At 40.5% G+C, this 27,831-nt stretch overlaps 2 protein-coding genes and 1 long non-coding RNA gene across 8 annotated transcripts in view; 2 read left to right on the top strand and 1 right to left on the bottom strand.

The window, feature by feature from the left end:
* Positions 1-18,440, bottom strand: part of RECQL5 (RecQ like helicase 5) — a 55,026-nt gene extending 36,586 nt beyond the window's left edge. For 4 of the 5 annotated variants that reach the window (XR_013542025.1, XR_013542024.1, XR_013542026.1 and 1 more), the window contains exons 1-7: positions 17,350-17,573; positions 15,764-15,885; positions 14,170-14,688; positions 10,588-10,693; positions 9,212-9,323; positions 7,925-8,087; positions 6,662-6,744 (exon numbers count right to left, since the gene is read on the bottom strand). Coding sequence is in view for 2 of the 5 variants with exons in the window: in XM_072990536.2 (XP_072846637.2) it covers positions 6,662-6,744; positions 7,925-8,087; positions 9,212-9,323; positions 10,588-10,693; positions 14,170-14,688; positions 15,764-15,885; positions 17,350-17,470 (1,226 nt within the window). In the remaining 3 variants the exon portion in view is untranslated. Of the gene's footprint in view, positions 1-6,661; positions 6,745-7,924; positions 8,088-9,211; positions 9,324-10,587; positions 10,694-14,169; positions 14,689-15,763; positions 15,886-17,349; positions 17,574-18,144 lie in introns of those variants that run through there. The other variant, XM_072990537.2, reaches the window with a different exon arrangement.
* Positions 123-5,287, top strand: LOC140704555 (uncharacterized). The gene is made up of 2 exons (XR_012083808.2): positions 123-651; positions 4,794-5,287. It is a non-coding gene; the product is annotated as an uncharacterized LOC140704555 (long non-coding RNA).
* Positions 18,441-18,489: 49 nt separating the features above from the next.
* SAP30BP (SAP30 binding protein) overlaps positions 18,490-27,831 on the top strand; it is a 46,042-nt gene continuing 36,700 nt past the window's right edge. The window contains exons 1-3 of one of the 2 annotated variants that reach the window (XM_072990540.2): positions 18,508-18,877; positions 20,208-20,314; positions 23,614-23,661. In XM_072990540.2, coding sequence (XP_072846641.1) covers positions 18,763-18,877; positions 20,208-20,314; positions 23,614-23,661 — 270 coding nt within the window. In that variant the 5' untranslated portion in view covers positions 18,508-18,762. Of the gene's footprint in view, positions 18,878-20,207; positions 20,315-23,613; positions 23,662-27,831 lie in introns of both variants that reach the window. The other variant, XM_072990541.2, reaches the window with a different exon arrangement.

Below are 27,831 nucleotides of genomic sequence, written 5' to 3'. Positions count from 1 at the left end.
TATTATTATTATTATTATTATTATTATTATTATTATTATTATTTTATAGAATTTCTGTAGAAAGGTACAATTCCAAATGAAATGGGAGAGTAAGCAGATATGATGGCTAGAAAGAACCCCATATAATTACTAGCTTCTGTGGGGCAAACTGGGGCTGCCATGTCCTGTAGCTGTAAGCTTACCAAGCAAATGTACCTGGTCATAATTGAAAACTGGGTATCTATCATGACAGCTTTGAGTTTGATATAATACAGTTTGAGACATAAATACCAGATTTATTCCATCTAAATTCTAAAGGATCAAAGCAAACTGAAATAAAATATTTAACTGCATATTCTCTAATGTGTCTTCTAAGACAAATATTATAGACATTTAACCATAGATGAAATGAAACCTTAGACATTTGATTCAAGAGCTGAGATAAGCCTCAGCCTTTTAGAAGCCTGTACAAAGGAGGTGAAAAATATCTACTGGTCATGTTTATAATTAGCTAATTATTAACATGACCAGTAGATATTTTTCATCTCCTTTGTACAAGGAAATATTGTATTAGATACTGCCTATTCACTGTTCGCACACTAAAGAAACTCCTTCTAGCAAGAACTGTGTCTTTGGTAGAGTTTCAAGCAAGGAACCTGCACAGAGTGTCAGGTAAGAAGAAAGTCTTCTTTCATTTTTCAAATTTCAACATTTAGTAGGAGGCTCAACAAGTACTTATCACATTTCAACACAGTCTATCTTATTAAGACATGAGCATTATTTTCTCATTATTTCTGTGATACAGCCAACCTTTTGTGGGAAACAGCTTGCAAAATACCATACGGAGCCTGCAGATAAACTTTCTAAGAGTGTATCTTCTGTTTCTTTTTCAACTAGTCTGCTGAAGAGAGCAATGCATAAATAATCTTGCTGATACAAATGGTTTTATTACAACAAGGAAGCATTATCTAAATATTTGTGCTGCTGGTGCAGACAAGTGATAAGTGGAGCGTGTCTCAGGGACTCAAATTAAGCATGGCTTTGTGTGGGAGAAAGGAATTACATTCTCCATAATCCCTTCCTCTTCTATGCAGCGTTTAGGACAACATTCAGAAAGCAGAGCTAGATACAAGCACACTGAAATTTAGCTGATGTTTCATTCTGCCTGCTCCCCAGTTACTTCAATCTTTCTGCACAACAGCAAATTCAAAGTGAGGGAATAATCCACACATCCTTTCACTGAGAATAGAACATAGTAGGGGAATTAAAAGTACAGGCTGCTTCCAAAGAGATGTCAAGCTTTATTTAGATGGCATAACAATAGGCTTGTACATAATCCAATTTGAAAAGCAACTGGAGAACTCAGTCCTCCCCAGTCTTATGTGACGTTAAGCAACAAAGTTTTAATTTCAGCCACAGTTGCTTTGGAAGTTTCTGTTAGGGTTTTTAAGAATTGAAAGAAACTACAAAATGAAACTTGAGAGTCCCCTGGACTGCAAGGAGAACAAACCTATCAGTTCTAAAGGAAATCAACCCTGAGTGTTCACTGGAAGGACAGATCCTGAAGCTGAGGCTCCAGTACTTTGGCCATCTCATGAGAAGAGAAGACTCCTTGGAAAAGACCTTGATGTTGGGAAAGTGTGACGGCAAGAGGAGAAGGGGACGACAGAGGATGAGATGGCTGGACAGTGTCTGCGAAGCAACCAACATGAAACTGACACAACTACGGGAAGCAGTGGAAGACAGGAGGGCCTGGCATGCTCTGGTCCATGGGGTCATGAAGAGTCGGACACGACTAAACGAACAAACGAACGAACAAAATGAAGCTATAAATACGTTGTAGAGCATGTTTTGAACTAAGATATGCCATCCAACTGAGATAATTGGATTGAAGCACAGATGACAGACAGATGTTGTAACAATACAAATACAGGAACAGGTGATACCTTTAATCAACCATTAAGAATAAAAAACAACTAAAAAACCCAGAAAAACAAACAAACAAAAAACAAACAGCAAGCTTTCTATGATAAATCATCTTCAAGGCTGTGCATCAAATTCTCGTGGGTAGTTCCAACTTATTTGCCATTATTAATGTCCCAAATTCACATGGCTGATGATGTTGAAGCCAGGTTAGCTTCTTAGATGGAGACAGTGCAGTATGCAAATTGTTTTCAAGTTCTGCCTCAGCTAGAGTTTGGAATTTATGGGCCATCTCTTAAAACAGAGGGCAGCCACAGGCAATCTGCCCCCTCCCTTTTCTGCCTTTTTGAAATTCAAAGAATTTCTTTTTGGCTAGTGGAGGGAAGAGTGCCCAGGAGCAAGGCTGCCTCTAACAGAGTTGGGATTAGGAATTTAGTTAAACCACCAGGAATAGTCAATTTAAACCAAACTAAAGCCAAATAAATAGTTGTAACAGTCACTGCTTTCTCTCTGTAAGGCTGCTTCAAGGGAACCTCCCAGCTCCCTTGAGTAATCCTAGCCAGTCAGAGTATACCTTCCTTGTGGAATGATAATACTAAGTAGCCAATCAGACTTGGCTATCTGCTAATAGTGCCAAGGGCAAATTAATCTAAATAAGAAACTCCATACCAAGACCTCAGAAGACAGACAGTACAGTGTATTGAAATATTATGCATAACTTATGAGCAATTCTGTATCTTCTTTACTGTTAACTGAAGAAGAGGAACACCCACCTTGCCTATATTCAACAGAAGCACTTCTTGATGATATTTTCAATAATAGAAAAGCAGGCACTCATCACAATATTCGCATAGCTGCCTCTCCAAGGATGCCCCAAATTGCAGGCAACTGAGTTGACTAATACCAATGAATCAGTTCTATTTGTTGTCATCCATACCAGGTAGAAGTTGTAGGCAGTAGAAAAGTTTTAAAAAATTAATATAAGATGTATGGACTTGGGTCTTCAGGATGTGAACAAGGGTATTTATGAGAGGATCTCTTGGAGGTCATTGGCTGAAATCCTATTGCTTAATTGTGCATGCAGAAGGCTAATGACATAACCTGTCACTTCTAGTTAGCAATTAATAAGTTGCTGTGGGGATTCTCGATGTAAGGAGACTTTCAGTATATGCATGTCTACTGGCTTGGCATGTGCTTACAAATTCCGGTAAGGACTGTAGCTGAACGTTACTATGTTTGCCACCTACACACATAATTAAACAAAATAATTTCAGTCATTAATACCACGCCTTGCCATACACATGAACAACAGGAGGAAGTCTTTGTAAAGCTAAAGAGTTGCAGCCAAGACCACGACTTTAAAATACTTTGCATCACAGCTCTTCATTCCTGGTGAGGGAAATCCTCTCATATACCCTTCTAAGGACTGCAGCTGAACCAAAAGGAAGCAAAAAAGCCTAAGAAGTCTGGCAGATTATTTACTACATTTCTGCCCTGCCTTTCGACCACAGAGTAGCACTCAAAGTAGCTTACAAACTTTATAAAACAGGAAAATAGCAGATTCAATGACAACCACCACCACAAAAATAACAAAACACATACACATATTAAAACCAGGCCAATGACATCATCTCTGCTAACCAAAACAACTTGGCACTTTAACCCTGCAAATTGAGGCTCTACTATAACACTGCCTGCACTTCATTTTTGGCAGTGTACATGGGACCCCCTAACTCCCTAAAGGAAGACACAGGCTTGAGTTTACAAGAACTGAGCAAAACAGCTGAGGACAGGACATTTTGGAGAGCACTCAATTCATAGGGTTGCCATGAGTTGGAGGTGATTTGACAGCATATAGCAGCAGCAACAACAACATAGGACAAGTCCTTATGAGATAATCATCTTCAGTTCTTCATCTAGTTCTTTAGGTCACTTTAAACTTCTTGTGCCTACTGCTACATTGCTCAGAAGTAAAGCAACTTCTGCAGATTAGACATGTTGTTATATTGGGGGGGGGGGGGGGAGCCTGAACACACATCTATAAAGGACCTTCACTTTTGGCAACTGATGACTAAAACCTGAAAGTGTTGCTTGAACAAATACCTCAATTTCACAGGGAACATGATCTTATTAGAGAAGACTCACTTGACAATTCAGAATGATATGAATTAGTATTCTTTTCTGTTTAAAGTTCTTTTTTTACATTTTAAAATTTTAATGAACAATTACAGTTATCTAGTGAAAACCCTCAGCTCTATAACAATTTTACAATCAGAGCAATGAAAAACAACTTAAAATACTTTATACCAAACTCGTCAAAAGCTAAAATGTAACACACCAGTATTTCCTGCCTCTTTGACACATCAGAAGAGTGATACTTTTACAAGGATAAGACACAGAAGGGTGGATACACTTGCATCTCTAAGAAGCCCAATATCAAATAGGCAACAAGTGAAAATGTGCACCTCTTTGGCACAAAAAACAGATCTTTGTATTTTCTAGAAGTTTTAAACTTCATTATAATAGCCAGATAAGGGAGGAAGAAGGGAACTCTTAACAAAATACTGTACGAAGCTTTAAAGACTGATTCTCAAGAAATTTAGCCAAATTTTGGCACTACATAGCCTTTTGAAAACAGTGAAGGGGCTATCAAAAAGCTAACAAGTCATCTCTGGCCCGCCTATAACCCTGACATTGTGGCAATTATGCTGCAACCGTCTCTGCTGTTCTTACGCCTATAGTTTATGCTTTTTCTGTATGTTTATGCTTTTATTATATTACTATTCTTGGTTGCCCTGAAAATGCTTCAGTAGGCAAGGAAAAGGTAATAATCAAGCCAATTAGCTGCAATATATGTAGATATCATTTCTTCCATTTTGTTAATTCTCCAGAGAATGGGAACCATGTCAGCAACAATGCAAACAACTTCTCAAGTTCTGGAAGATTTGAAAACGCAGATCCTGACAAATGATTGGGCTCTTGCGGGACTGGTGGTGATTGCTTCATTCTTCACAGTCATCATTACCCTCACCTTATTTGCTTTGATCTTCGGCTGTTGCTCGACTCCAAGGAATAAATCAGGGCCCATATAAGTAGCAAGAGCAACCTGACCTGTGGAATTTCTAGAGTGCTACAGAATGAAGCAAGGAGGAGTATCATTGCTTCTTTTCACCCTCATTGCACATGTACAAGAGAATTATGACTGCGGAAATTGGTGCTGCTATGGAAATTTACAAAGACACACAACCTTTGACATAACCTGAAATCTGCATTAAAGAATCACGCTGTTGCCAAGTTGTTAATTCAAGGCTAGCTTTTAAAAAAAAAGCAATTGTAACCTGACTAATAAACTGCTATTTTTAAATCATTGTTAAAGAATCAAAAAGCAAAAGATCAGCAAATCACATTTCAAGCATTACAAATGATAAATGGCAATATCATTCACATTATCTCTCATTTTCCAAATGTCTCTAAAGTTATATCCACCTTGCAAGCTGTTTGTATTTAATGCAAAAAGACTGAGATATCTCGATGCATGGTAAGAACCGATCACATTGTGGTTGCTTTCAAATCAAAATCACTTCCAGTTGATGGGAACACTCACGGGTTTAAAACAGAAACAGCACCACCTCAAAAATGGCCTGAAAAAATTAATGATCCCCCTTAAAAACATAATTAGCAATTTTAAAGCCAAAAATTGGGGGTGAGCTGGAAATCACACTTGCACATCTCCCCCTTAAAAATGCCAGGCCGCAGTACACTCACCCAAACCCTGAGAGCTGTCTACCCTTGCACTAGACCAGAAGAATGGACAGCACGGGCAGTTGTTATGAAAACCATCTACCAGTCTCACTGGAAACTACAACTGTGCCACGTAGTACAGGACTGTGGCTTTCATTGTTACAAATTAGAAGCAGGTTTAAAAACAGAAGTGACCCTTTCTTCCAACCAATCCTCAATTATTCAATACTTAGTCCAGCCCTCAGTAAAACAGGTAAAGTTACTTCAGAAAAGCCTATCCAATTTGTATAACAATTCATATGCAATATTACCCAAATGTTGGAGAGCACTATTTCAACACGGTGTCTTCTACTTAAGACACTGAGAATGTATGAAAGCTATCATTCATTTTCATCTTTGCCATGCCATATGGCTATCTGGTGTTAGATTATGGGCCTATTCATATTCACCCAGAGACAGCAATCTGCATCACTATAAATGAGGGCTCAAGGACTTCAACATAGCAATTTGTTTTAAATGCAGTATGTTCAGTTTAGTATAGGTTATAATTTGTACTCTAGGTACCTCTAATTACAGGCCCACTGTTCAATTTCTGCACATTGCATCTGTTTCTCCAAAGGGCTCAGTATTTCTAGCTTCTATGTGAAAGCATCAATCAATGGACTGCAGTAGGAAAGAGGTTTTTGGTGAAGGAATATTCAACTTATATTTTTTATCAAGCAGTTCTGCTTCATATTATCGTTCTTTCTTTAAAGGACGAAGCTGAAATCAGTGAGTTTTCAAAAAAAATAAATAAATAAATAGCAATTTACCAAGCAGATGCCACATCAGGCCTCCTGCAAAAAAGCAGCAAAAGCAATACAACCAATATATGCTGCCATTACACATTTATTCCCAATATCAAATAATGACCTTACATGAAAGATTGTCCGTATTAGAGAAAACAAAGCTCCCAAAATATCAACTCTGAAGAAATAAAGATCTATTTATGCAATCCCTCTTGAACAAAAATACCTACCCCAGCTCTTCAGAGAAGGCCACCATTGCATCAAAGTCTCTTAGCATAGCTTTATCAGATTCTTTCAAGGTGCCTCGTTTCTCCTGAGGAAAGGCAACAATGAATAAGCAAACTATCCATAACTACTGATTCAGAAGCAACTATTTTCTTTATAAGTATGTAACCTAATCGCTAGCTACATAATGGCATTCCAACCAGACAAATATTAAATTCCTCTCCAGCTCCCTGAAACTAAGTACAGTGGTGCCTCGCACAACGGGCGCCTCGTAGAGCGATGAATTCGCTCTACGAGGCCGTTTTTGCGATCGCAAATGCGATCGCAAAACGGTGCCCGTATAGGCGGGAAATCGCAGAACGAAGGTCGGTAAGCTTCTCGCTTACCGACCTTCGCTTTGCGACCTGACGATCAGCTGTTCTGCGGCTTCAAAATGGCCGCCAGAACAGCCAAAAGGGGCCAGGGTGCAGCGTTTTCGCGCCCTTGGTAAGCAAGGGGAGCGCGCAAAAACGCTGCGGAAGCCCCGAAATGGCTGCGCGCAAGCATTTCGGGGCTTCCGGCAGCGTTTTCGCGTGCTCCCCTTGCTTACCAAGGGCGCGAAAACGCTGCACCCCGGGCCCTTTCGGCTGCTCCGGCGGCCATTTTGGACCCGCCGGACAGCTGATGGCAGCCATTTTGGCGCCCTCGTTGTGCGAGGGGAGGGCGCGAAAATGGCTGCCGGCCCCTGGGAAACATCGCACAATGGTAAGTATTTTATGGCATTGGAACGCATTAAACACTGTTTAATGTGTTCCAATGCCTTTTTCTGTTCCGTAGTGCGATGTTTCCCACAGCGAAGGTTAATCCGGAACGGATTAACCTCGCTGTGCGGGGCACCACTGTAGTATGTAAAGCTACAATGCTGCAAATGCATCTCTACTCCATGTAGTACAACACTGACAAAATTTTCTGACTTCATGCTTCCCATTGCCTTCAAAACATTTCCAGCAATCTTCATAACAAGCAGCCTTACAATCAGCTCCTCCTAGATGTCAGTGGCACAATCTGAAGGCTGTATATTTTCCACTTAATGGCTGAAATCCAGCAGTAGGTCATAACTAGAGTGGCCCATGGAATCAATGGAACTTACAGAGGAATTGATTCACCAAATTCCTGCAAATTACTACTGTACTTGATTTCAATCTAAGATATGATAATTTGGCAAAAAGAAAGAAAAATGTAAAGAAAAGAAAAGAACTACACTGAACAATGCTACACAAGGGTCTTACCTGGAGCTTAGCCATTTCTTTCTTGATAAGGAAGGTGAGTTGATCCCTGTCACTCCGAGAATAATACAGGCGACAGTTGGATGGCTTTCCATCTCTTCCAGCCCTTCCAGATTCTTGATAATATCCGGCCATAGATTTGGGAATATTCCAGTGTGCAACAAATCTATGTGTTATAAAACAGTACATTTTTTCTAACACATAAAAAACAAAAACACATACCAACCTAAGGCCAACTTAAGCATAACATCACACTGTAACAAGCTCCCCAAACTTTTCCTGGAGTTCATTCAAGCTGCAGACTTGGAGCCACCATAAAACAGTGCCTTCAAGTCCCGTTCAGAAGAAAAGACCCAGAATGATACTGTGGTTGACTGTATCAAAAGCTGCTAGAGATCCAGCAGAACCAATAGGAACACACTTCCCCAGTTCAGTTCCCAGCATAGATCATCCACCAAGGTGACCAAAGCAGTGTCCGTCTCATAACCAGGCCTGGAGCCAGACAGAAATGGATCTAGATGATCCATCTCATCCAGGAACTCCTAGAGCTGAGAAGTTAATATCTGTTCTAGTACCTTGCTCAAGAATGGAACATTAGAGACTGACCAGTGATGATCTAATGTTGTGGGATCCAAGGAGGGCTTTTTCAGAAATGGTCTTACTACTGCCTCCCTTTAAGCATGCTGGGATCCTACTCTGCTGAAAGGAGCCATTCGCCATTCCATTTACCCACTTAGCCATCCGCCTCTGACTGCTTTTTAAGACAGGAAAAGTCTAGCACACATGTGGTGGCTTTCACTTCCCCAAGAATCCTGTCCACATCCCTCAGGCTGCACCAACTGAAATGTACCTATTACAACAAGACAAGCAGGGGCCAAAGTTACATCCACAGGACTTGTATCAACTACAGCCTCTATGTCAGAGTGAATCTGTGTAATTTTGCTTGCATATTGTCCTGCAAATCCCACACAGTGGGCTGTTAGAGGAAACAAAAAAACAGAATGCTTATCAGTAAATAAGGAGCCTTGTGGTGCAGTGTTTAAACTGCTTTACTGCAGCCAAAACTGTGCTTATGACCTGGGGTTCAAGTCCAGGTAGCCAGCTCAAGGTTGACTCAGCCTTCTATCCTTCAGAAGTTAGCTCGTTGGGGTAGCCTGCATAATTAAATTGTAAACTGCCCAGAGAGTGTACTATGGGGTAGTATATAAAGTAGCACACTTTGCTTTTGCTTTGCTTTAAACACACTATATTTACATATAATACGTTAGGCACGACACTGCGCACACACACCTGACGTTCGCTTTGTCAACACCCATTCCAAAACTAATAGTAGCAACAATAATTGGAACTTTTTCTTCCATCCATTCATTCTGAACTACTGTCCTTTCTCCTACTTTCAGACCTGAAGAAAAACAAAAGACAACAGTGTAACATCAGAAGGAAGTGCTTCTGCTTATACCTCCACATATATGTCTGACTCACTCACTGATATTATAGCCTCTGGGTTTGTACATATACTAGTGTGTGCCTAGTCTATATCAGTATCATTCACAAAACCAAAAGAAGACTCCCAGACTGTAGGGCGTCCTTCAATGTAGGCTCTACACAAAAGCAAGTACCCTAAAATAATCAGGCTTCTTGCTCATGTGTAGAATCATCACACACCATTCTCTTCAGATCCACCAGTGTTCACATGAGCAATGTGACAATGGAGCAGGTGTCTTCATAGCATGTACAGAGATCTCCATGTGTTCATACTTAAAGAGGGCGCTAACCAGCTGGTTTCAAATTCACTGCCCACCAACTTCTCCTATACTGCTTTGCCAGTGTGCAAGAAACAGGAAATTTGAGGACTGAAAGGGATCAAAGAATGGAATAATCTCTCAAATACTTACTTCTAGGACCATATCTGTTTAAAACCCCTTTATAGAAGGGAATAGAAATGAGCAGTATCAGTCACCACATCTGCCACACAACAAATTCTCTGAACTGGCTAGAACATATGTCAAAACTAGTCAACAGAGCTGGTCTGTTGTATAAGGGAATTGAACCCCCTGCATGTGATGCTCTTGGATTTGGGTCTGGAGCAGGAGTTGAAGAACTTCATATTTGGTTTCCCAGTGTGGTGGCCATGACATCAATCTGGCTTTTGCACTGAGTCTCTTTGAAAAGAGGAGAGAAACAATTAAGAAACCAAGTATGAGAAACCTCAGAAACTGCTCAGAGACAAAAGGGATGTTCCTTAAGCAGACAGCCAGTTCTGCTTCTCTGCCTTTTTTGGTGTCACCTGAAGAGCTGATATACTCCCAGCCTACCAGCTGTATATTGTGTAACTGACAATTCTAAGTAGCATTTCAGGACATGAGCAAATTAGAGCAAGTGCTAATCAGAGACGAGGGTGCTACTCTACATGGATTAATGATCTGACAGTATAAACAGCCTCATCTATTCAAACATACTCATCCAGACACATAGCCATCATCCCATGGACATCTGTAGTTCTAGAAGGGCTCTAGTCAGCAAACTTAGTGGGCTGCAGAATTTGTGTTCTGGTGTAATGCATCAGAACACTTCCTAGACCAGTAAAATCAGTGAAAACTAAGCAACTCTTCTGTATAGTGAATATGGTTTAATATTCCAATTCAAAACAACACAGCTTTCATTACCAGCATGGTATGCTTTGGCTTTCAATCCTCTGTGGTTCAGCTCAATAGCCACCTGCTCACAGACCTCTCTCATCCTGCAGTAGACAATTCCACAACCTGTGTAACCCTGCAAAGGAGGTGAAGAGTGCAAATTAAAATGCAATTAGAAAACCCAAAGGCATTAAGTGGTTCCATAAATCTATTCTACAAAAAAGAAGAAAAAGAGTAATGCTAATAGAGCTAAAGCCTTACGACTTTCATCACATTTCCTGCTCCACAACTTCTACACTATATTGCTTCCTGAAATAAAATTTCAGGATAGATGGAGAAACTGCATGAGTGGGAGTCCCCCGTTCTCACTAGTGGAAGTACACTGTTTCATATGCATGCAATATAGTCAGCACTGTATATACATGTCCATGAACCTGATAGTAAGAAACATGTAACCTGGTGTAGCTATCTGAGCAAGCTCTCCCTCCTGCAACAGAGAAGAGCTCTCCATCCAGCAGTGAGAGATCAGGCTCCTCTCAGCCTGACAAACACCTATTTCATGGGCTAGAAAGAACATGCTCTACATGATACTCCCCACATACCTTCTGGCCCATCACTAGTGAACAAGAAATTCGGGCACCCATCCAAGCTCATGGAAGACCTGTAAGGGCTGCATGTGAGTCACAGATTGTCCCTTTGTAACCTCCAGAACTGTCAACAATTCTTGTCTCAACTTTGCGGAGAAGAAATTTCTGGAGATAATGAACTAGATTCAGTACCACTAGTCTACTTGATAGACAAAACTTTAGTTTTCCTCAAAATTGCTGGGAAATCCTCTGCAGTAAAGAAACAGGCTAAATTATTTTTTTCTGAGGCATTGCTCTATCATCTGGGGAAAACTCTCCTTCCTCCCTATCAGAAGAAAGGGGGGGACATATATGCCAGCCTCTAGACCAACATTTCACAAGCCATGTTCAGCTAATATACTCACTTTCACGACATAGCAAAAAAGGATGTGAAGCATGATCCATTCAAGTGGGAAAGACAGAATATAGCAATATAGTGTCAAGAGTTGCTGACAGAATATAAACCCTGGCCACTGGAAGCTCTTCTGTGCCTCTTTTTTTTTTACTGTAGATGTTCACATTTTAAAAAATCATTTCTTAATTACTAAGTTTTGGGGAAAAAGTAAGATTAAATCAATTCACTCCCTGCCTTTTTCCATACAAGCAGGAAGAGGATCATTAGCATGAGGCTTCCATTGAAGTAATCTCAGTCTGTAAGGTATCTATTCTGACTTGCTGAGAATGGGGGGACAGGGTGAGGTAAACATGTGTCTGATTATCCCTGGGTGCAGAGAAATGGGGCACATGTGTGCAGATGCTAAGTCCCTTGATCCACTGTTCATCAATGGATCATGGGAGCAAAGAGATTGCCCATTACTGCTGGACCTGGAAAGATGAGGGACCGACTACAGTAAACAGAACAATCACCATGGTGAAAAAGTCAAGTGGAAAAGTGAACTTTTGATCAGAAGCCTGACTGACAACTTGGAAGAAATCTCCCTTTATTGACTGACTATTGTTATATTTGACTTTCATTCCAACATTCAAGGTGACATAGGTCACAGTCACATATATCAAAAAGCAGAATTCCACTTTGCAAGCTTTATTATCCTGCATGTAGCCCATTCATTCCTAATTAGCTGCTTCTACCGGTGCCTAAACTAATTCGGAATTCAAATTTTATTATGCAAGCTGGGGCTTCTCACTTGCTCTGCCTACTATAACTCAGAGTCATAAATCTGGCTCTGTTCTTGATTTGTGATTTTTGGCTTCTTTGACAACAACAAACCTGGAGCCCAAATTCTGCTGATATGGTAAGTTTTGAATTCCTTACTAGTTTACCTGTTCCTCCTGGCAGAAACAGCAAAGCAGGAGCAGCATGTGGGGTGCAGGTAAGGATTCCCCCCAATTCTGGCTTAAAGCTGTGAGCAAACGTAACCTACAGTAGAGTCTCGACTTACGGTCGGCTCCACTTACGTACTTTTCAACCTACGGATTTCTCCGGCCACAAAGTTTCACTTCGACTTGCAGAGAATCGACCTACGGACCAGAAGGGGGAGGCAGGGAAAGAGCCAAATTTGAATTTGGTGCTTTCCCTGCCTCCCCCTTCCAGTCCGTAGGCTGTAGGTCGTGCCTCCAGATGCCTTGCAGGGCTTCTCTGCCGCCATGGGAGGCATCTCAGAGGTCCCCCCCGCCACCGATAGTGCTTTGGAGCCACTATCGGCAGGGGGGCCCCTCCGAGATGCCTCCCATGGCGGCGGAGAAGCCCTGCAAGGCATCCGAAGGTCCCCTGCCGCCGCCACCGTTGCTGGGAGCCAAGCCGCACCCAGGAGTCCGAGCATGGCTGGGATTGCGCGGTGTGGCTCCCAGCAGCGGCGGCGGGGACCTCCTGATGCCTTGCAGGCAAAGAAGCAATGGAAAGCATCAGGAGGTCCCCCGCCACCACCGCCGCCGGCGGTAGCCAAGCCGCACCACGCCATCCCAGTCATGCTCAGACTTCCGGGAGTCCAACAATGGCCAGGATCGCCTGGCGTGGCTCCCAGCAGCGGCGGCACGGGAACCTCCGGAGGCCTTCCCTGCCACCATGGGAGGCCTCTTGGATGTCCCTCCCCCCACGATCATGCCTCTGAAGCTCTCTCGGCGGCAGGGGGGGGGACCTCAGAGTCCTCCGGCAGCGGCGCCGAAGCCCTCAGAGTCATCCGGCAGCAGCAATGGCTGCGGCGGGGGAGCTCCGAGAGGCCTCTGGCAGCCGCACCGAAGTCCTTGGACTCCTCCAACAGCAGTGATGGCGGCAGCGGGGGACCCCTTGAAGACTTCAAAAAGGTAAAGTAATTTAAAAAAAAATTAATGTGTGTGTCATGGTGTCTTGGGTGGGTTATGGATTAATGTGTTTTCAATGCATTCCTATGAGGAATGGATTTTCGACTTGAGGACTTTTCAACCTACGGACCCTGTTCCAATACGGATTAATTCCGTAGGTCGAGACCTCACTGTATATGCATTTTTCCCCAGTTTTTGTTACATGTATAATTTGGCTACCAGTACTACCTGCAAATTGAAAGGTCCTCAGTTAGCACTTGTTGAATCTGATTAGCATGACCTCATGACCCTTATGATCACCGTTCTGACTGTAAATCATATTACTATAACAAGGTGTATTTCTGAACAAGCATGTATACAATTTTGCTAATTATAATTTGCTACAGATTAGAGTATTAAGTTCCTCAGAAATTAGCAGGATTTCCTTCTGAGTAAACACAGGTACAGACTGCTAAGAGTTCATTTTTTTGTCAATGTACTTGCCAGAGGCAGTTCCCTTTCTGATGGCAGTAATAACTGAGTAATGATGCACAAGAGTATAAAGGTACACTACTGTACCATTTAATAGATTAAAAACCATGCACTTAACATTTGTTTTTCTATTTACACTGAGAGAGTATCATTCAAGGTAGGATCTAATCCACTCATGTTAGAATGTAAACTGCTATGAATTTCTTAAAAACAAAAAAGACAGAAAATGGTGTATTTCTCAAGATAGTTAACTCACCCCTGAGGCATTCTCCTTCCCAAAGGACTTTAGACAGAAATCCTTCAGGTTTTCATAAGGATCTGTTAAGAGCTCTTTATATTGCACATCGTAGAAGAGGTTGGGCCTGAAACAAGGTGTCCTAAAGGTGGCAACAGGTGGCTTTAGCTTAAGTGATGCTACAATATCATCTTGGACTTGTTTAGTGGCAGTGGCCGTCAGGGCTATGCATGGCGTGCTGGGTATGCGATAGCGCAAAGAGCCAAGCCGCAGGTAATCTGGTCGAAAGTCATGCCCCCACTGAGAGACACAGTGAGCCTCATCAACTATTAAATAGGAGAGAAGGTTTCGAGACACTAGAACGTCCAAGGTGGGTTGAAAGGAAGAGGAAGCTGCCATCTCCGGTGTGATATACAAGAGTTTTGTATGGGGTTGGTCACTCATTAAGTCAGTTAGGATGGCTTTTCTTTCTTGGGCAGAAATCTTGGAGTTAAGGGAGCTTACTTTGACTTTAAGAGAAAGGAGATGATCCACCTGGTCCTGTTGAGAAGAGCAGGCTATTTTAGAAAAAACATCCTTCTATCAAAATAGTTACAATCCTCAGATAATTAATCATGCCTGACTGTATTTTACCATTTCCAAAACTCCCATGCTTCATTATGTATTTCCTGGTTTTCAATCTTATTCTGTTCATGAAAATTGGCCAAAATTAACAAGCACTAACGTACTAAAATGTCAAGATCCGCTACCTTCTATAAAAGTGGCTACGTTTGACACAGATGCTCTGATTAGCAATTTTACCAGAGTGCTGTCCTCTGAAGATGCCGGCCACAGAGACTGGCGAAACGTTAGGAAGAACCTTCAAAACACGGCCAAAGAGCCCGAAAAACCCACAACAACCAATTTTACCATTTCCTTTAAATTATGTGAAAACTCAAATAGCTGGAAAACATTAAGAGTACTATGGTTTTCAAAACAAAGCCATACCCAGATAAGAGTATAATAAATCAACACTACATTATACAAAGAAATATAACTGTTAATTTGGATTCAGCTAGAGTATGTTTCATTTTAGTCACCTCTAACTTCATTGTTTGTTCTTTCTGTGAAGCAATATCACACTTAAACTATGGAACTACAGGAGTCCTGGCTGACTGAAGATAAGCACACATTCATGCACTGTGTCCTATTGCTTTCCCTTGCAGCAGGAAGAGCTGAACAATGGATGTTTAGCCCAAGTTTTTGTTTACTGTATTCTCTAAACCTTGTCACCATTTGTCATTTAGTTTCTCTCCTTAGCCCAAATGAGACAGAAAAATCACGGAATAAGCCCTAGAACCTTGCTCTTAACATGTTGAAATAGAAATAATCCAAAGTAATATACTAGTTGCCAGTAAATTTAGCCACAGACCAAATGTCTGTGTTTTCCTAAGCTGCTTCTGCTGCAACCAGAAGCAACAAAGGGCAGGAACCAGCAAACCACTTATCCTCAAAAAGCCAGAGAACTTCCAGTTTGATGGCTTAAGTGTAGCATCTGAGTATTGGTGTCTTCCAGAGACCCACCATCTTCTACCTTTTCTCATTTTCCCCCTTACAACGTAACAAGAGCCATTACCTGAATCAGTGCTATTAAAGGTGAAATGACAATGGTGATGCCTGATGCCAGGACTGCAGGAAGCTGATAGCATAAGGATTTCCCTGCCCCAGTTGGCATACATATAAAAACATCCTTCTCCCCTGAAAGGCAAGAATTCAGTGTTCAAGATTTTGTTCTAAAGTCTTGGAACATGGATGCAATGAGAATCCATATGTGAGGAGTTTGGATGTAATGAGAACCTATGTGTACAGGATTTGAAACAAGCCTGCCTCTCCAACCTGTCTGAAGCCACGTGTGTGTGCTTGTAGCCACATACATATATATGTGGCTTCACACACACAGACACATATATGTGTATGTATGTATATGTGGCTTCAAATATATATATGTAGGTGGTGGCAGAGGGATTGCCTATGGCTGCTCCTTCTTGGAAAACTGTATATTTTGATCCTTCTCTTGCCATGTTCTTAATGCTGGGAGGCTCTGGTTGCAAAATTCCCACAGACCCTTAGTCTCCTAGCTAATGGCAGAGATTAGTTGGTTTAAAAGCTGAATTGTTACAAAGCCAGTAACATGCAGGACTGGCTCCAGATCATGTCATACTTCCAGTAGACCCAACGGAACTGTTGGGCAAGTGACTAATGACTAATTTAAGTCCCAAAAGTCCCACTGACTTCAGGACGTCCACACCAAGCATGATTAAATCAGTTTTTAAAAATCGCACCTGCTGAATAATCAAATAATTATTAAACAAGAAAGTCTAAAAATCTTATTTACTTCACAGTAAATTCTACTGAACTCAGTAAAATTTCCAAATTTCCATTATCTCCGATAATGATGTCAAGCTAACAGTGTGAGTTAGTGAAAGATGGACTGCAGTGAATTAAGACAGGAGGTGGGAACCTCTAGGTGTTATTAGATTTCCAACTTTTATCAACTTTAATTAGAAAAGCTCATGAAGAGACATGAGAAACAAGAATACAACCCCCTCTTCTACATGTAATTAAATGTCACATTTTAATGAGGCCTATGCCCAGATGTCTACCTTGGGATTGTTAATTTGGTCAAATACTAATATGGTCACTTTAAGGACTAATGGAAATGTGCAAAGGACTATAGAGCCAAAAGCCTTAGAAATTTTAATCAAAGAATACCTGGCTTTGTAAAACTAATTCTTTATAGACTATTTACTGTTATCCAATTCAACAAGTTTTCACCAAAGCACATTATATAATGATCAAAATCCAGTTGGGCAGCTATAGAAATGGGATAAATTTTAGAGGCAAGTATCTCCAAGTTAAGAAATCCCCAGTTATTTTATCAGTTGTACACAGACTCACACAACTCAGTATGCAACTGATAACGACTACAGTGATTTCTTAAACTGGGGCAATTCACTCTCAAAAGTTACACTGTTTATGTTATGCCAATGTAACTATGTAATGGGACATGAGCAAAAATGTACAACTGCACCAGCAATGTTATGACTCAAGATATCATTTATATTTATGTTCTTACATTAAGCAGAGTTGAAAAAAGCCACAAAAAAGGGAGATAAAATTCTTCACTGCTACATTTTGCAAAGATATGAATCTGCAATGTACCTTTCACCACAGTCATGATTGCACTTTTCTGCAACGAGGTCTTGAAAGAGTCAAATCCAAAGACTTTTTTCAGAGTTTGCTGAACTCTGTCTTCCACCCTTGATGAAAAGCAGCTACTCATCTTATAAGGAGACACTGAGGTCAACTAAAAGTAAAGTTAGGAGAGGATTTTACTTGAATTATTTTTTTACTACTGTAATCATGTCTACTCAAAAGGGATGTATCTCATCTTCTGAATGTGATTCTTTCAAAATAATAATAAAAGACAGGTTAAACAATGAGATGTACTTTGGCTTATTTATGCCCATATTTCTGCCTCATGGAAATAGCACTAGGTCAGATACCCTCCCCAAACTAATAACGAGGTCTAGAAATTTTTTTAAAAAACCAATATAACCAGAATGACAGTTCTCTTCTTCCTTTCCAGGCAAGTATAGATAAAATATTTCCGTTCAGAGCAGCTAGCTTCATTTTTCCCTCTCCAATTCGTTGGAAACTAGCCTTTTCGTTTCCAAGAATCTACAGCATCTTTATGGCGCCTATCAAAGTTACCATATGTTATTGCTTTCAAAGTTTTCTCCAGACTCACTCAAACTACTACACTCTAGGTTGCCTCACAGCATCACCTTCTCCGAGGAAAAAGAATACCAAGTTCTCTAAGAACAGAAGAGGACCAGAACCGACACACACTCCCGACACTGAAGCGCCAAAGGCTGATGGGACTTTCGGTTTCCCATTCCCCTCTCCATTTCCTTTTTCCCCCGAACTGAGCTCCTTCCGAGTAGAACACCAGACCTGAGAAAGGGAAGAGGAGCTATTCTTGAAAGTTCAAGACCCCTCGCGACTAAGACGCAAAACCAGCCCCATTAGAAACGAGGTCTACACGTCTCCAGGAGCGTGTCTTATCAAGAAGGCGGACCACCTGCTGCCAACGGCCGCCCTGCACAGGGAATGAATGCTTTACGTGAAGGACGCTCATAAGCTATTGCTACATGGTCCGCCTCTCCACGTTCCCCTCAGCTCTTCACTCCCACTTCCTTTAAACCCATATCCTTCCGCTCCAGTCGCCGCAGCTGACGTCGCCTCCGAACAAGCGCGTAACTGAAACCTCCGCTTTGCTGGAACGCCGTTTGATGACGTCGGCCGGCGCCTTTAAAGAGCCGCATCACCTAAAATCAACCTTGATTTTGAGCCATCGAAGGGAGATTCACCCCACATACCGTCTTTCCTCTTCCTTTCTAAAAGTGCGTCCTTCGGTTCCTCAAAAGGGGGAAAACTTACGTTGAAATCAGCTCGGTGGCCCTCCGAAAGAGAAAGCGCGGTTGCCATGGCGATTGCTCACGACCCTCTTCCGCATTACGTCATTTGAGCGCGCCGGAAATCCAGTTCATTTTCGAGATTCCAAGTGGGAACATGGCGGCTGGGAATAAGGGTGTTCTCTCTTCTTTGGCGGTTTACGCGGAAGATTCTGAGCCGGAATCCGGTAGTGAGGCCGGTGGAGGGGGCAGCGAGCGAGCCGCAGGGACGGGTGAGGTCTTGGCAGGGCTGCGTCGGTTCGGCGGAGGGAGGCCCGCCAGGAATGCGCGTCTTTTGGCGGGAACCCTTTGGGGCAGCATTTTGTTTTTAACGTTGTCTTTGTCATTGTACCTGATCTGTGCAGTTATATTTTGCTTTTCATTAAGTTACCCTGGTACTCCCTTCCGACTGGTGTTTCTACAGCGAACAACCCTGTGAAACAGAGTAATCGTCCTAAGGTTTCATGGCTCACTAGGGGTGATGGGGGGGGGTTAAGCCTGGATTTTCAAAGTTAAAAGCCAGCAATACTTTAGCATCTATATTACACTTGCTTGCGCAGTTCGTGTGAGGAACGGGTGTCGTTTTGAACATATGAAGCTAGCTTGAGTCCTTATTGGAAGAAAGATGGAGTATAAATGTTTCAAATAGGTGAAATAAAATTTAATTTGTCAGACCATATACTCCAGTGGTTCCCAACCTTGGGTAACCCAGGGATGTTCTTGGACTGCAATTCCCAAAAGCCTTCACAGCTAACTGTGCTGCCCGGGGTTTCTGGGAGTTGTAGTCTAAGAACAACTGGGTCACCCAAGGTTGGGAAGCACTGACTCTAACTGATAGTAGCAGCTCTAGTTATTGCTCCCCAGTGCCTCAGGTTCTTATCTGTTGTACTTCAGAGGCTGTTACGTGATAGCAAAGCCTGTCCTCATCCGCTCACCTTGTTATCCTTCCCAAAAAATTCTAGCAGCTTTCTTTTATTTATCTCTGATATGATTAATTAGTTAAGAATATTTATTTGACATCTGTGTTCCTTCTCACTAATGCATAAAATTCAAAATTGCTTTCTGAACATGGTTTTAATTTGGGAAGTTTTGTGTGTAATGAATCTTGTGTCAGTGTTTTAAGCAATGTTTAGTTATACTGTTTGATTTTTAAGAGGGTGCAAATCTCTCTAGACTTGGATTTTACTTGGAACACATAATTTCTGTGCCATCTACTGGCACAGTGACTTCTGTGCTGTAGTTTATATATTTATCTATACCGGCTCAAGTCCTGTTCCTCTGCTAAAAGGCATAACATCTGGAAGCAAATTGCTTCAGCTTAAGAATTCTCCACAAATGTTATCTGTTGTGTGCTGGGTCACTGGACTCAAAACTGAACCGATATCATCTATTGAGATTTCTTAAATTGAGGCAGTTCACTTCCAAATGCTATGTTTTTGGTGTAGGAGCACATCATTTTAGCCACCATAAATCAAGGCACTGCCCATCTTTTGCATATATTTTATTGACATGCCAAACTTCTACTCACTCAGTTATTTTTCTTTGTCATTTTGAATGGGTTAGAAGAAAAAGGGGGACTTGTGTCTGAAGGCTATGGAGAAGACGACTTCAGTAAAATGGAAGGCGAGGAAGATGGTTATGATGAAGATGATGAAAACAGTAGGCAGTCGGTAGGTACCTTATTTTTTATTGCTTGGTTTAATGTTTGGTGCCTGCATACTTATATAATGTCTTTGGCTATAGAATGGAAAGTATTCCAGCTCATGTTTTCTTTCTTTTGTTTCTTGTTTATACAAATCATTATGCATTTCACTATTACAGAGGGAGGTTTAAATGCCAAAATATGTATAAACCATAATGTATCTGGTAATCCAGTTTCTACCAGACTCTTTGACATCCATTTGCACTAGGTGGAATTGCTAGCAGCTAGTACTTCAGACTGTGTCTTTATAGACAACATAAACACATGCCAAGGTGTACAGTATAAATGGCCTGTGGTCTACGTGAGCTTTTGAGGGGAGCACTGTCCTCTAGTAGGATGAAAAAGAACACAGTTACTGTTCGTAAACTTGTTGGTGTGTTGTGGCCAGGATGGATAAATTACGGTGTCACTTAAATTTTGCTTGGAATGGGGCTGTCCCACCATCTTCTGACTGCATCACTCTATGCCACTGGTTCTTAACCTTGGGTTACTCAGGAGTTTTGGACTGCAACTCCCAGAAGCCTTCACCACCAACTGTGCTGGCTGGGGTTTCTGGGAGTTGCAGTTCAAAAACATCTGAGTAACAAAGGTTAAGAACCACTGCTCTATGCCACCTTACCCTAGTTTGTTCCTGGAGAATCTTTGCCGGTGGTGGGAGTGCCTTGTAGATATTGTTTAGAAGGATAAACAGTTTTTTAAAAGTGTTATATGGCTTAACAACACAAAAGTAACATAGATGGTGCACAGCACATTTTTATTCCACATCCCCAAATTGCTCATTTTTATTGTTGTTTTAAGAAAATTTTAAAATATCAATTTCGTGCCTTTTAAAAATGTACTTGTCGTTGTTGTGTCAACTTGTGACCACACCAGCTATGTGTAGTAATTCACAAAAGGGGGTGGGGAGTGATAATTGTTTGCTTTTTGATCATGATGCCTAAATTCATCCTGAAAGTTGTATTGTAAAATTGCCACTAAAAGGATACAGTGACATTTTTTGAAAACTTTCTTGTTGTGTAATGTACACATTATCCATTGTCTTTCCAGAAACAATTTCAATTGAGTTATGTGCATTCCCATATATTTTTGTCAGTTTATAAAAAGCAAAGCACTGCTGCAGCATGTGAACTTCTGTCAGTGTCTATGTTCTTTTTGTCTACTTGTATGTACACATCTGAAATCGTGTTGCTTAGCTTAGTAAGTTGCACTAGAGAAGGCCCAGTGAATCAGTGAGGACTTGGTGAGTCAACTCTTCCATAAGTTGAATTGACTCTTAATTTACTATGCTTAAGGAATAGGATTTCAACCCAGTGGTTGCATTTGTTTGGACACTAAAGACAGTATTCCATTGAGCTTTTTCCAAGTAAAATTTCTTGCCAGTATGGTAAAATAAGATTGTGTTGCTTGTAGCTTTTTATAAGCCAGGAAGGGCAAGGGTTCAGCACACATGTGGTGGCATTCACCTCTCCAAGAATCCTGTCCACATCAGGCTGCACAAACTGAAAAGTATCCATTAAAACAGAACAAGCTGGGGCGAAAGTTACAAGCTGCATACATATCAATAAAGTTTGTTCACAGAAGTTTCATTGCCTTTCCTGGATCTGAAGGTAGAAATGAAAGGTTGGGCTGTGCATCACCAGTACACTGATGAAACCACAGCCTTGGCCTGTATATAAGAGGAAGGTGGCTTGGTGCCCTCCACATTTTTCAAACTACAGCACTGATAGCTGAAATGGCCAGTGGTTACAGATTGAGAGTTATAGTTCAAAATGTTTGAATGGCACCAGCTTGGCTAATCTTTTTCTGCATAACTTCTTCAGTGGGTTTTTTTGTTTTGTTTTATGGAGTAATACAATCAGAAGTTAGTTTTTTTTGGCCTGCAGCCTAATTACGTATCTGTGTAAGCTGCCTTTGTTGTGACATTGGTTCTGAGTTTAAGCAATAGTATCCATAACTAGTACAGTATCTTTGACTTTAGAGACTAAAGAAGGTTTGTACATACCACACTTGATTCTTAAATTCAATAATAGTTATCGTTGTAGAACTGCTATTGTTTGAGTTACTCTTTAATACTAAATATTTAGTAGGGGGTGAAGCAGAGGTCCTCATACGAATACCTTGGTTGCAGAGAAACAAAAAGAAATGAGTGCAATAACTATAAAAGCTGGCGTTCATTGCTGAATGAAGTTTTGTGGACTTAGCAATTATCTGAGTCAAATATCTGGTTATTCTACTTCAGAACAATACATGTATGCTAATCTTCTGAATTGCTATTTCTCTCATTCACTCAAGACAGTTATATTCAGCAGTCTAAATTGTTCCTTCAGAAAAACATATTATGTTGAATTGAAAGGATGCTGTGTAGGTCAAAAAAGCAGAGGGATTAGTAAATTTTTATCTGATTAGATGCTGAATAGATTTCTGTGTTTGTACTATAGTTGTCTTATAGCCATACAGTGGTGCCCTGCATAGCGACATTAATCCGTTCTGGAAAAATTGTCGCTATACGGATTCGTCGCTATGCGGGACAAAGAAGCCCATAGGAATGCATTAAAACATGTTTAATGCATTCCTATGGGCAAACCCCCCACTATTCTGCGAAAATCCTCCATGCGGCCGCCATTTTCGCTACCCAGTAAGCGAAGAAAGGGCGTGAAAACACTGTGGGCAGCCATTTTATTTACCTGGTGGCCATTTTGGAACCGCCGATCAGCTGTTCTTAAAACATCGCAATGCAATCGCTTTTGCGATCGCAAAAAACACATCGCTATGCGGATTTGTCGTTAAACGAAGCGCTCGTTATGCGGGGCACCACTGTATTTCATATAAAACCATATTAATCCATCTGCACAATGAACATGTTTGTTTTTCCAATTTGTATTCTCTTCCTATTTCTTTTTTCTTTGAGAAATCAAATGTTATATGTAGGGTGGAAATTTTGATATTTCTTTTGACAGTTACATTTTTTAAAAAACATTTTTATTTAAATCGTGACTTAAATCAATTTGATTTTAAAAAAAATTATCTACCCTTAATATGGACATCGGGAATCTGTAGGTTCATGTTTTTCTGGAGAAGTAATGTCCTGCTTATGCTACCTTTTGTCTGAATAGATATTTTGTTGGGGTAGGGGAAGGAAGTTCCTAGAACAGGTCAACAGAATTAAAAGGTAAAACTGGGCTGTCTAATGCAAGGCCCTTGCCACACATGCAAGAACTTGCTGAGCCCACTCTTTAAAGCTTAATCTGTAAATTCTTTGTCTTGTAGGAAGATGACGATTCAGAGACTGAAAAACCTGAGGCTGATGACCTAAAGGTATTTGGAAGAGTGTTATGATGGGATGGGAACACACTATTTAGCTTAATAGTATGATTTAGTTCATCACTTGTATCTCCTGCTATTGTTAAGCTGATGCGGGATCTTTTTCGGAGGCATTTGGAAAGGAACTCTGGAAATAAATGGCTCCAGTCCTGAAATATTGGAAGAGGCTACTAAGCTTCAGAGTATGGAGACACATGGTTTTTAAAGAGTTCTGAAGCTGTTTGACACTTTGAGACAACAATACAGTGGTGCCTCGCTTAATGATTGCCTCGTTAAACAGTGAAACTGCTTCATGATAACATTTTTGCGATCGCTTTTGCGATCACAAAACGATGGTCTAAATACGTTTTTTTTGCTTTGCGATGATCGGTTCCCTGCTTCGGGAACCAATTCTTCGCAAAACAATGGTTTTTTAACAGCTGATTGGCGGTTTCAAAATGGCCATTGGGTCATTAAAATGGCTCCCCGCTGTGCTTAGGGACGGAATCCCCACCTTACAGGCAGCGAAAATGGCCGCCCCAATGGAGGATCTTCACTGGATGATAAGTTTTCAGCCCTTTGGAACACATTGAACTGGTTTCAGTGCATTTCAGTTGGCTTTTTTGTTTCACAAGACAATGTTTTCGTAAGACAGCGATTTTCGCGGAACAGATTAACATTGTCTTGTGAGGCACCACTGTATTGCAGTAGTCTGAAGAGACAGAGTGTAGTTCAGGGATCATGTTTTGAATTTTCTCTTCCCTGGTTGCCCTGTGTGGATGCAGTAACCTACAGTAGTTTCAAGAATATCCTTATTCATCCCGACAAAAAATAATTAAAATGGATTAGGGAAGGGATGGTTGCATTAAAAAAGATCTGTGTGATGGAGCTTTCCGATGCCTATCTGCTTCCGTGAAGCTTAGTAACAATGTTTTTCTCTCATCCAGTACAAGTGAAAAGGAAATGGGAACATGCTGTAATATTTGTTGTATCATCACTCTCCATTCTGAAAATATCAGTTATCCTCATAGCATGCCTTAAAACGTGACTTTAAAACTTAAGCTGTAGCTATATACCCGCCTTATCCACAGAGTGGCAGTGTTTACTCACTTATTTGTTCTAGTCTATTGATCTAATAAGACCAGCCTCTTTGAACACTGCCATCTGACTGGCATACCCTGTCATATCATTTAATATAGGGGATCTTCATCTCCTTAGATGCACACCTTAATATACTGAGGATGTCAAGAAAGCTCATGGCAATGTTGCCAGAACTCTAGATTCTGATGTGAGTTTATTGTAATACTTTGTGTGAGCTAAAGTGGACTGTAATAGTACATTTCCAACTAGATAATTATCAAGAGTTTTGGTTGGGAAATGGCAAACCTAGTGTGGGCCTATTAACAAGGTGGCAGAGCATGGGATTTGATAAAATCAAATAACTTTGTGGAAAGCTTATCAACCCTCATCATTCAAGTCTGTTTGGACTAGAGATGCTGAAAAGTGAAAGCTTTAAGGCCAGTGACCAGGAGGAGATTGATCATTGTTGTGCTTTTCTGTCTGATATGCATCTAGTTTTTAGATTGGCTAATTGGGTGATTTGCTATACTATTTGACTAAACTCTTTTAATTGGCTCAATTGTCTTTGTGCTGAATACCAAACAATCAATTCAGTACCGTATAGAGAAAAATGTCACTGCTTTTCTAAAAAGAATTGGCAGCTAGCAGGGCTTCAGTGCAACTTTCTCGAGTAGGAAGCTGCCTTATACTGAATTAGATTATTGGTCCGTCTAGCCCAATATTTTCAACTCTGATTCTACAGGAGGGTTTCCTAACCCTACTTGAAGAACCCTGGTATTACCTGATGGTCTCTTGCTTGACTGCTACCCATGTCTGGCCCAGTTTAACTTCCAGTATAAGATTGAGTGTTGTAGGATGGACCCCATCCAGTTACACATACCCAGGCAACCTCTACAAGTTTTGTACAGAAAGGAGTCACAAATATTACGTGTATGATTTATCCAGTTCCCATGTTATTTCATAATTAAACTAATATTTGTTTTAAAAAACACTTGTTACTGGTTATAAAAATGGGCTTCATTTTCTTGAAGTCCATTTAGCAACATAAGCTACATTTGGTGATCTTACAGCAGATAATACAGATCAGCACCTCTGGCATTTCAGTCACATTGCATAGCAGAACAGCATGTACTTGTAAGCATTTCAAGTTCAGACACTGATGCTGTCAAACAGTGGCCTCCTCCTTAGCTTCAGGGCAAGGCTAGTTTTATAGCTGGACAGTTTTTAGAGGAAAAGGCATTTCCTCACTACTTTTGGAACAAACCTGACAATTCTGATAGTAACTTTCTGTGATAAAATTAAAACTATTAATACAACAAACTACATTCCTTGTACTGCAACTGTTGTGTCAGTCTAGGATTTTTATATAAACATCCCTTGAAACATTATTGCCCTCTGATAATTATAAATTATGTAGAATGGAAAATATATAACTTGCTTAGTTTTCCAATCACTTGCTTCCTTTAATCTTGTTAATAAATTTGAAATTAGTTCTTTCATTTCCCAATTCTATTGCTCCTTATCCAAAATTGATAAAAGAGCTATTCTAGAGAAAATCTCTATATTTATCTTAATTACTTTGCTTATTTCCTTTAAAAACAATCACCAACATTTCAATATATTTTCATATTTCTGCTGCTTATGAAAATAAGTACCCATTTTTTGACATCCTCTTCAACGTAACTTAGAATGGTTGTTGCAGGTTTTTCGGGCTGTCTGGCCATCTTCTTAAGGTTTTTCTTCCTAACATTTCGCCAGTTTCTGTGGCCGGCATCTTCAGAGGACAGGAGTCAGAACTCTATCTGTGATTCCTGTCCCCTGAAGATGCCGGCCACAGAGACTGGTGAAATGTTAGGAAGAAAAACCTCAAGAACACAGCCAGACACCCTGAGAAACCTACAACAACCATTAGATCCTGGCCGTGAATGCCTTCGAGAATACCTAACTTAGAATGATTTGCATTTATTTGATATAACTTCACCAGAGTTGAATGCAATCTCCAAATCATTTTTTAAACATTTCCCTTTATCCTTTCAGACACAGACTTTAACATTCTTTTATCCCAAATATTGTTTCAGACCTTGATACCTATTTCTTCTCCCAAATCGTGTTCCCACAATGTTTTAAGAAAATCCTGTTGGTTCTCTGCTTCTATTAAAATCTTATAAATTATATTATCTCTTTCATTATCTTATTTTCATCTACCTTCTCCCTTTGTAACTACCTCTTCAAATCTCATAAGATCCCTACATTTAACATTTTTATTGAGTTCTTAGTCCATTGCTGTAAATGAATAAGATTAAACCAAGATATTTTTTCTACTTGTAAAACATCCTGTTATTTGTTCTTTATTCCTCATCTTTTTCAACCAATCTTTTATCCTAATTGTTTCTCTCTTGGTAGATTCTCCAAATTTTGTTTCACATTTCCTGGAAATTTCCTCAACTCTACCACTGGCTGCTATGGAGAAGTTGATGGAATAAATATCTTTCTATAGTTGTTCCATATTGCCAACAGATTTTCAAAAAAAGTGTTTTCATACCGCTCCCATTAGTGTCAAGATGCAACACCAAAGAAAAAGAGAAAGATAAGCACTAAAACCAGTTAGCAAATCACTATAAAAATAGACGGCACAAATCAATAATGCGCAGACAAAAATGGGTAATCAACTAGGGTTGGTGTGGAAAACCTCCCTGAAGTGCCACATCTTCAGCCATCTCCTGAATAAAGAAAACATTGTGATTCCCACCAGTTTCCTGTTATTCCAAATTTAAGCATATTAAATTATTAAATTGTGATATAATTTCAAGTATCTGTCTCATTTAATTAGCTGTGTAATTTAATATTTTATTATTACTGTATCTGCTTAACAGATGCAATAATGAATTATATTTAAATGTCATTTAAGACATTGAGCCAAAATCTAATAAAAAGCCTAAAATTTTTAAAAACTAAAGCATTGCTAAGCGTTTCTAAAGATTGAAAACAGGGCCTGCTGGTGACCACCTCTTATTTTCTCAAACACTGCCCCCAATTTGTTCCTCTCTGTGCTCTGCTCAAATCACTGTAGGGCTGCTGCTGAGATGAAGGAATGTTACCAGCGGA

This window comes from Pogona vitticeps, chromosome 2, assembly GCF_051106095.1.
Source record: "Pogona vitticeps strain Pit_001003342236 chromosome 2, PviZW2.1, whole genome shotgun sequence".
Lineage (NCBI taxonomy): Eukaryota > Metazoa > Chordata > Lepidosauria > Squamata > Agamidae > Pogona > Pogona vitticeps.
This window is presented reverse-complemented; position numbering and strand designations above follow the sequence as displayed.